The sequence below is a fragment of the Zerene cesonia genome, chromosome 5 (assembly GCF_012273895.1).
Source record: "Zerene cesonia ecotype Mississippi chromosome 5, Zerene_cesonia_1.1, whole genome shotgun sequence".
Classification (NCBI taxonomy): domain Eukaryota; kingdom Metazoa; phylum Arthropoda; class Insecta; order Lepidoptera; family Pieridae; genus Zerene; species Zerene cesonia.
This window is the reverse complement of record NC_052106.1, coordinates 4,894,951-4,904,512: the sequence shown is the minus strand read 5'-3', so window position 1 is coordinate 4,904,512 and position 9,562 is coordinate 4,894,951. Positions and strand designations below refer to the sequence as shown.

Sequence of the window (9,562 nt, the reverse complement as noted above, 5' to 3'; positions counted from 1 at the left end):
ACAATAAGATTGTAAGAGATAGCTTCTTTAATATTAATAACTCAATTTAAAAACAGATTTACATAACTATATTTACATTATGATGATCCTTAAAAATTATACTCTGTTTCATGTCAAATTTTACAGTCTGACCATATGTTTAAATGCTTTTCTTGGAGGGATGGCACCTCGCACCCTCAATCTACGTAAAGCCTCTCTGAGATGCTTTGGCTGCAAAGGTCCCGCTTCACCAGAATTTTCCAAGACTTCCAATGCTTAAAAAATTTTTTTGAATGAATTAAAATAATTAAATACTATAATATAGACCTATCTTGAATAACTGAGCTGTGAAAACTCAGTAGGTTTTAAAACATCATAAAGCCCTACTGTTAAAATTCATGAAGGAAAACATTGTGAGGTAACATACATGCCAAAGAACCAAATTACTAAAACCAACACAAAACTTTTTATTAAGCCAAACTTGGCCAATGTAGAGTATTACGATTATTTAAATAATCATATAGTATTACACTCACAGACCGCATTGTGGAAAAAACAGTTCACAACACATTGCTGTGAAAGGCCTGTATTCTATAGGATCCACTATAGGCAATTTATGACAAGATAATCCCAGTTAAAAATAATAGTCATATCAATTACTTAATAAAACAACTTATTTACTAGATGACAAACCTTCTTCCACAACTTCACCAACAAATACTTTGGCGATACCAGACATTGCTATGACAACATTCTGCCCCACTGAACAACCTGTTATTGTTTGCATCAACCTCTTCACAGCTGCCTTTGGGAAAGCTGCACGTCTGTACATTTCATAGCGATTTAACTGTTCTTCAGTAAAGTTTGATACTAACACTCTGGAAAGAAATTTAATACATTAAATTTATTACGTATGGCTAGAAATCTTCAGATATAATAATGATGAATTGTTAAATTTTAGTGTGCTCTATAACTTACTTATCAGGTACATAGTTTTTTGATTGGTGAAAGGCACAGAAAATATGATCTCAATCACAGAAAACCCTAGTGTATGTGCATCACATTAAACATATTTTTCATATATCACCCCTAATTTCAAGATAATATTATTGTTAGTTCATAGAGTATTTTCATTTTAAACTTTTACTTACTGCATCTTTTCCCTTTCTTCTTCTTCCAATTCTTTTTTACTCTTCTTTTCTCTTTCTCTTTCACTCAATAACATTTCATCAGTCATTTGATACTCAGCATTTGAGTCATTCTGTTCGAATTCATTAATATTATTGATTGAACTGTCTCTATTCAGTTCATTTGTGCTTTGATCAATAATGTTGTCAATCTGACTTTCTTCAATGGTCTGGTTTGTTTCAAAAGAATAATCATTTATGTATGATTCATATTTATCATTGTCATCAACAAATGCATCTGCCCTTGTATTTAGAATATCATCTGAGCGCTCAGTGTAAATTGGACCAAGTTCTACATCCTTATCTTGTTTAAATAAATCATCTGAATATGCATCAACGTTTTGAGTCTGAATAGTTTGAGTGCTCTCTCCATAATTTGTCAATGTGGCATCTAAAATTAGAAGTTTGTGAATTTCATTATAACAATGTCCTGTACAGTACATATATGAATGAAGAAATTTCTAATATTAGTAACTTACATTCAGGTTCATCTTTGAGGAGACTTTCTTCTATTTCTAAAGATAAATCTTGAGAATCTCCTTCATTTGAATCACTGTGCTCCAATTCTCGAGCAAGTTCCTCCTCTGAAAAGTTATATTCAATGAAAATTCACATATATACACGAAGATGTACTGTGTCGTTTAATGATTTTTATAGGACAATATCATTTTTTATTCTTTTATTGAGAATAATTCTTCTCATAACATACCTCTTAACCTTTCTGCCTCCGTTAAAGCGTCGCTTATGTTATTATCAGCCATTGAAAACTTTTATTGTAATAAGAGCATATGAAATGGATATACTATATACGATTTACGATATTAATATCGTATTTTAAGATTTTAACACAACACAGTGGTTCCAAATATTGGTTAATAGCGTTAATGCGTATAAACTAAAAATTGGGTTTATTTATAGCGATACTTTTGGAACAGCCTGTATTTTATATAAATAAAATTGACAAAATACGATATGAATGTTTAGACAGCTTATTATGACAGTTGACACTTGACATTTATGTTTTTTCTTCTGTGTGTTGCTCATTTACGGCCATTAAGATAAGGCTTTTCGAATAATATCGAGCTTTTAATATTTATAGAAAAGGCCGGCACATTTACCTACAAATGGACTTTTCTAGAGTTTGCATCAAGTGCTTGAACATATTTAACTAGTTTTTGACCAGGATTTTAAACGTTTAAAAATACTTTGTAAGGAATAGTTTAGCTGGAATGTGGAGTCTAAAGCAGCTCTTTATTACTCAGAAATATATGATTAACCGGTCTATCATTTAATATAATCTGTGGTGTTCTATGGTGGTCCAATCTGTGGGTCATATAGCTTGTCACATAGCTTTTTATTGAGAAAAAAAGTCTGTGGTAACAAATGTGAAATGACAATGACAAGAAAGCAGTCCATCTACGAGTGGGTCAGTCAGTGAACGCGATTCGAAATATTCTAGAATAAAATAAAATAAAATTGTGTGCTCTGGGTGCGGACAGAGAGTTCCATCATGAGTGCATTAATGAAAGTAGCACTATCGCGAAGCCCAGCGTCATTGGTTTGTACTACTATAAATATTGCGTATATTATTATTTGTTATGTAACACAAAAAATAAAAAAAGGTTTCACAGTATGTACATTTCGAAGGGCTGCTATTACAAATTATGTCGCAACTCTTTTTCTAAAAGGTTTAAAATCGAAAATTTATACATTTCTGAACGATAACAGTATTATGTATTTTAAGTGATTGTGGATTAAGTTCATCGTTAGCGCTCTTATGTACTATTGTATTATTATCATCCGTAATTTCATTATAAGTAAAATCATGCAAACAAATGAATAATAACAATAACTATTAAAAAATTTTAGGCTACCCACCTCTACCGAAATCTACACCTATCTGTTGGGGGTGCTACGCCCCTAAAAGAAGCTTCATCAAATTCCAATGTTACAAAGGCATATAATGTAATCGATCATCAACATGACGCCCTGGTTATCGGCGCTGGTGGTGCAGGTCTTCGAGCTGCATTTGGTTTAGTCCAAGAGGGCTTTAAGACTGCAGTAGTCACCAAACTATTCCCTACAAGATCACACACAGTTGCTGCTCAGGGTGGAATAAATGCTGCCTTAGGTATGGTTAAGAGTTAATATGTGATGAAATAATGAGTCTATTATTCATATTTTCCATAAAAGGTCTATGTAATTGGTAAATACAATATTTAATATATAAATATTTACTATTTTCAGGTAACATGGAAGATGATAGCTGGCTATGGCATATGTATGATACTGTCAAAGGTTCTGATTGGCTTGGAGATCAGGTTTGTTACAATTTATTTTGTCATAATTTTATAAGATATCACAGCAAAGAAAGCAATAGGGGCTTCATAAATTTTAGCTGTATAAAGAGATCATTTATGTTCAATATTCAGATTGATACTTGCTTCAAATTAAAGATAATTTTAATATTGCATAAATAATATAAACATTATAATATTCAACATGCAAACTCTGTATAAGTATGATAATTGTTTGATTTTACCAAACTTTGTTTAAGTTTTATCCAAAAATCCTTCCAATAAATAATTTTGTTCAGGATGCCATCCACTACATGACTAAGGAGGCGCCTCATGCTGTAATTGAACTGGACAACTATGGCATGCCTTTCTCCAGAACACCTGAAGGCAAGATCTACCAAAGAGCTTTTGGTGGTCAGTCCCTCAAGTTTGGCAAGGGTGGACAGGCTCACAGATGTTGTGCTGTAGCTGACAGGTATATAATACTTTTAACATTAGAATTTTCTTTAGTTTTATGTAACTTTTGACCTTTGGGCTGAAAAAAATAGATATATTGAAAAATTCTGTCATCTTCAAAAGTTAAGATTGTATTGTTGTTGTCTATATAGGAAACTCCTTTATAAATTTGTAATTGACACAGCAATTAAAGAAGATCATGTAGGTGTATTCATAATATTATTTTGTTATTAAGTAGCTAAATTTTCACACACAATAGAAATTATAATGAATAAATGAATATAAATAGAAATAAATAACTTCAAAGCTGCCAATCATAAACTTTGATTCTATTAAAGATTTATCATGTTATCTAATCTCAATATAAAATGTTAACGGGAGGTTTAGATATTTTGAAAGTTATGTTTTGATAACAGTGATAACTGATATGCACAAAAGATTATAAAATAATTTATTTTTCTCATAGCTTCTACTGTATTGTCAGGTTTATTTTATTGCATTATTTCAAGACTTAAAAGTCGAATCTAACTTTGTCATTTGTATAGATAAAATGAGTACAAAATTACCTTAAGTTTTATAAAGTAAATTAATTTAGAATGTATTGTTCTGATATATTCAAGTTCATTAGGATAGTCAGATGTAATGAGAAAATATGAAATCTAATTATGTTGTTGTTGATTCCAGAACCGGTCATTCCCTTCTACACACATTGTACGGCCAATCTCTACGATATGATTGTGAATATTTCATTGAATACTTTGCCATGGACCTGCTCATGGAAGATGGAGTGTGTAAAGGATGCATTGCCTTAAACCTCGAAGATGGAACACTACACAGGTAATGAATAGTTTGTTGTTAAATTAAATGTGCAAATTAATAAAATAATATTTAACCTTCATATGCAATTGTTAATACAGTTGCATAAAATTTTACTATTAATAAACACATTGAATAATTTTAACAAAAGCTATGTTAATACTGTGATAAATATTGCACTATGGTGTGAATGAATGTGATTTATAAAGTGCATATAAATATTTGTACAAGTATGTATTGTATGTCTTGTATGGATTTGTCAATGAATCTGAAGACATAATGTCAATTCATAGGAGTATTGACACTATCTATTTGTGGATCTCTAAATATCATGTCATTATTATAACAAAATGGAAAAAAGAAAATTCTAAGTATCTGATAATGACATATTATAATATACACAAATGAAGTAAATATTTGGAAACCAAAACAATTTCCTGCTTTATTTTAATAATTTATACCTATGTATGTAAATAAAAAATAGGATATATATTTTAATGAGAATTCCAAATATTAAATTTTACTTAGTTAGACTCAAATAAAAAATTGCTATTAAAAATTAGTTTATATTCAACCTAATGTTTACTTGTAGTTAGCAGAATTTTGAAATGAACAAGTGGAAACAACCTGTTTTGATATAAGTAAGGCAACAAGCAATAAATTAATTTGTACCAAATGATCTCAAAATCTGCTGGATGATTTCAAAATTTCTTTTACCATTAAAAGAGTGAATGGAATGGAAAAAGTACGTCATCATCATCAGCATAATCATTACCATAATTGAACTGTCCGTACGCGGCTCAATCCGCGTTGTCAAATGAAATTCCGATATGAATTAAATAATTCATCGCGGTAAAAAGATCTACGCCACTCCACTCTCCCAACTATCACCAGACACAAGTCATATCATATCACAAACACCCTAGTCACGTGTATCAATGTGCACGTGTTCCTCACGTGAAGGAAAGACACACAAACAAACAGACAGACTATAGCATTACAAAGGCATATAATGAAAAAAAGGGTGTTCAGTAAGGATGAATGTTCTCGCGTCAGGTTCCAAGCGAAGAACACGATCCTGGCGACGGGCGGCACGGGCCGCTCGTACTTCAGCTGCACGTCGGCGCACACGTGCACCGGCGACGGCACCGCCATGGCGGCGCGCGCCGGCCTGCAGAACGAGGACATGGAGTTCGTGCAGTTCCACCCCACTGGTCAGTCGGTGTCTGTGTACGAGTGCCTCGTGCGTGGAGCCTGCCATCCGCTACCCATCCGCTACCCATCCGCTACCCATCCGCTACCCATCCGCTAATGCAGCGGGGCCGAGGGTGGCAAGTTTTGATTTTGTAAATACTAAATTTTTTATGTCAACGTCGACAGTGTAGCTGGTGGGTCGCTTGATGGTAAGCGCTTACCATTTGTTGAGGCGTAACGTCGATTAGGCGTAAGGACCTTACACCTCTACAATTAAATTGACGACTTTAAATTGGAAAGGAATCGACGAGAGGAATAAAGAAAAGTACTGGAAAGAGTAAGAAAAACAATATGGTCCTCCGGCTTCCCCTCTGACCGAATGAAACACAGTAACATCCTACTATTTCACGCCGGTCTTCTGTGGGGGTGTGGTACTACCCCGGTGCGAGCTGGCCAAATTTGCGCCGGAGCGTGCTCGACTCCCACTTACAAAATATGCAAGTAAAATGTCTACATAACAAATCAAGTCACAAAAATATCTTTCCGCCGTCGCTGACCCCAACACATAGTGTAGCTAAAATAATTTTCAGCATAGGATCATAATAATGGTCGAATTTCGCCAATTGAGGGACCTCCAGTAATAGCGGATCCACATTACACACATTTATGCTGCGCAACTTTTGTGCAAACAATCCCTTGTTCCACACGACATGAGTTAATCGGGATTAGTATATAAGCTGCTTTTTGCAGAGGCATCAAGCGAGTGAGGCCACGGGCTCTAACTAGTACATAGAATAAAAACAGAAGGTAGGTTCACCTTATTTACACGAGAATCATGGAGAATAATTAAATTGTACATATGTATTATACGTATTGTATTCCATTGTAGACTCAGCGAAATTAGAGCTCCCTTCACACTGTAAACTTTAAATATTCCTATATATAACGTACGACCGAATGTACGAGTTGATGTGATAAATATGGAAAATTATTTACAGTAGACTTAGGCTATTCCGCTTTACGTGAATTCTCAGATCCGCGGTTTTACTTGATAACCTCGGGACAAGAAAAGCACTGTCTGTAGGTGTAAACTAATGCGCAGTCCCTCTATGGGTTTAAGCCAATAACACAGGAGAAGAAGATATACTATCAAAGTCGAAAATAAAGATTTATGAATTGCCAAATAAATTGGAGCAACCGGGATCAACACTACGAACTATTTCAAATATTAAACCTTATATGCAAAGTTGCCAACACACATTTACCAAAAAAAATGTGTATAATCATTCTTTAAAGAAAGATTTTACTCCATAAATGTCCAAATTTTTCAATATTTGTCGTTAAGGATACCTTAAGAATACTTTTAGAATAATAGCAAAACTCGATCTCTTATGTAAAGTTTCTGATGCAATACTTACAAATGGAAAAGCAACAAACATTTCATTTGGATTATTTTAAAGAGAAGAAATTCAAAGTTAAAGAATGTTTAATAATAATCAATAAACTAAGATCACCTTTAATCTTTTAAGTTATCATTTATACCAATTTGTATATAATATAAAGATTAAGGTCCATTTTTGCGTCACTATTAATTAGTAGTTATGACGCATAATGGTTTCATTGTAAATGTTGGAAAGTTATGCTGTCAATTATGTTTATTAAGCAACTAATTAAGATTAGTCTACTAACTACCCTATGGAAATTTATTAATGTTAATTGCGTCAATATTACGTGTTGTCCTTATGCGGCTAAATATATTAACAACGCAGACATTCTTAAAATAATAAACAACATTGACGTCATTAAATTGAGAAATCAGATCAACACGCAGTTGTGAAGTGAAAAATGTTGGATTGCAAATGTTTAGGCACAGTTTTCGCCCTACGTCAGAATGCCCAGATAATAACGAAAACATTTTGTCGATAAACAATTTACATGTGAATTATAGATATATATCTATAATTATATATGTTGGCGGCACAAGAACCTGATCCAAACATCGCAGTTCCCGATCTGGTGCAATCTACATCTCGAGCTAGCCAGCCAGTCCAGTTGGCTAATAACGACGAGCGTTCATGATCGGATTGAACCCGTATGTAACAATCGACATATATATCTATAATTATATGTATGAAATATTTCTGCGGTCAGGTATTTACGGCGCTGGTTGTCTCATGACCGAGGGCTGCCGCGGCGAGGGCGGCTTCCTCGTAAACGCGAAGGGCGAACGGTTCATGGAGCGATACGCGCCCGTCGCCAAGGACCTGGCCAGTAGGGACGTTGTCTCCCGCGCCATGACCGTCGAGATTATGGAAGGTGAGGTTCTTTTTTACAGGAATTGCTATCGAAAATGTTATTTTTAACTTTTTTTTTGGAAAAAAGAAGTAATAGTCAATATCCACACAAAATATAAATTTTATTTTTCAAAAGGTCAGTATTCCAAATTGATTTACGTTTTATTTATATGTACAAATGCAGTTTTTTGACGTCGATTGTCGCATACCTTATTGTTTCTGACTTTACCACATTGAGCGATCTTAATGTGTTTCAACGATAATTCTAAGGATTATAAACGTAAAGCTACGTTTTGGCAGGTTACAGCTCTATTGCTTTATAAATCTATGTGTCTTATCAACTTTGTTATAAAAAAACATTTATAGCCTTTTACGTGATGTTATTGATTGTCTCAATAATATACAGAAGTTATATTAATTATCTTTTTCCGTGAAAAAAATATACCTATATGTTAGTGACCTTTCATCTAAATATTAGTATTGAATTGTTTTTTTTGGCCATTAAAATGGTATTTGTCATGTGATTACTAACCTCTGACACGAGACAGGCTACGGTGTTGGATTCTACCGGCGATAACCTTCCAACAATCGATATATTATATTAATTTATCACTTTTATTATTATGCTATATTTTTTTATAGTATTTATGATTTGGTTTATAATAAAAATATTTGTTAAATTTCTATTGAAGTCTCCATTTACTATACTAATACATCATATAAAGATGAAGAGTTTTATTTGTTTGTATGATTGCACTAATCTCTGGAACCACTAGATTGAATTCAATTCCCCTGTATACTATAGGCTTTATATTTATAACGGGCGAAGTCGAAGCAGACCGTTAGTTACGTATATTCAGTGCCCAGTTGCTTTTTGCTCGATTTGTTGCTTGTTACTGCAGACTTACTTATTAAAAAAATATTGATCAGAAGTAAAAAAAAAAACTGAATGAAAGAAAAACGATACATTTTTGCAAACAAACGATAAATGTTCTTCTAAAATACAAAAAAACAAGCCTTCAATCTCTTTAAATTCTACTCTTTTTAAATTTAGTGGTACATATTAATAATGATGTAGAAATCGATAAAAATCGTAAAAAAACACCATATCAGGTCGCGGTTGCGGGCCCGAGAAGGACCACGTGCACCTGCAGCTGCACCACCTGCCGCCCGAACAGCTGAAGCAGCGCCTGCCCGGCATCTCGGAGACGGCCATGATCTTCGCCGGAGTCGACGTCACCAAGGAGCCCATCCCGGTGCTGCCGACCGTGCACTACAATATGGGCGGTACCCCCACTAATTATAGGGGAGAGGTGAGTTAATGTTTTGTAGCAATTTT

General features: G+C 33.8%; 2 protein-coding genes across 2 annotated transcripts in view; one reads left to right on the top strand and one right to left on the bottom strand.

Moving 5' to 3' along the window:
• Positions 1-9: 9 nt before the first annotated feature.
• On the bottom strand, positions 10-2,146 carry LOC119840256 (transcription initiation factor TFIID subunit 11). The gene is made up of 5 exons (XM_038366771.1): positions 1,876-2,146; positions 1,646-1,750; positions 1,131-1,557; positions 673-857; positions 10-254 (listed from the first exon to the last, which is right to left on the bottom strand). The coding sequence occupies exons 1-5, from the start codon at positions 1,925-1,927 to the stop codon at positions 121-123; spliced, it is 903 nt and encodes a 300-aa protein (XP_038222699.1). The 5' UTR covers positions 1,928-2,146; the 3' UTR covers positions 10-120.
• A 415-nt stretch (positions 2,147-2,561) lies between these two features.
• Positions 2,562-9,562, top strand: part of LOC119839896 (succinate dehydrogenase [ubiquinone] flavoprotein subunit, mitochondrial) — a 14,420-nt gene continuing 7,419 nt past the window's right edge. The window contains exons 1-8 of the mRNA XM_038366328.1: positions 2,562-2,724; positions 3,036-3,297; positions 3,414-3,487; positions 3,763-3,938; positions 4,604-4,756; positions 5,792-5,949; positions 8,081-8,245; positions 9,337-9,536. Coding sequence (XP_038222256.1) covers positions 2,677-2,724; positions 3,036-3,297; positions 3,414-3,487; positions 3,763-3,938; positions 4,604-4,756; positions 5,792-5,949; positions 8,081-8,245; positions 9,337-9,536 — 1,236 coding nt within the window. The 5' untranslated portion in view covers positions 2,562-2,676. The remainder of the gene's footprint in view (positions 2,725-3,035; positions 3,298-3,413; positions 3,488-3,762; positions 3,939-4,603; positions 4,757-5,791; positions 5,950-8,080; positions 8,246-9,336; positions 9,537-9,562) is intronic.

Excerpts from the sequence above, each read along its gene's own strand:
- LOC119840256 (XM_038366771.1), bottom strand. The coding sequence starts at position 1,927 with ATGGCTGATAATAACATAAGCGACGCTTTAACGGAGGCAGAAAGGTTA. Across the intron at positions 1,558-1,645 it reads CCTCAAAGATGAACCTGAAT|ATGCCACATTGACAAATTAT; the intron begins GTAAGTTACTAA and ends TTCTAATTTTAG. Across the intron at positions 255-672 it reads TGGTGAAGTTGTGGAAGAAG|CATTGGAAGTCTTGGAAAAT; the intron begins GTTTGTCATCTA and ends AAATTTTTTAAG.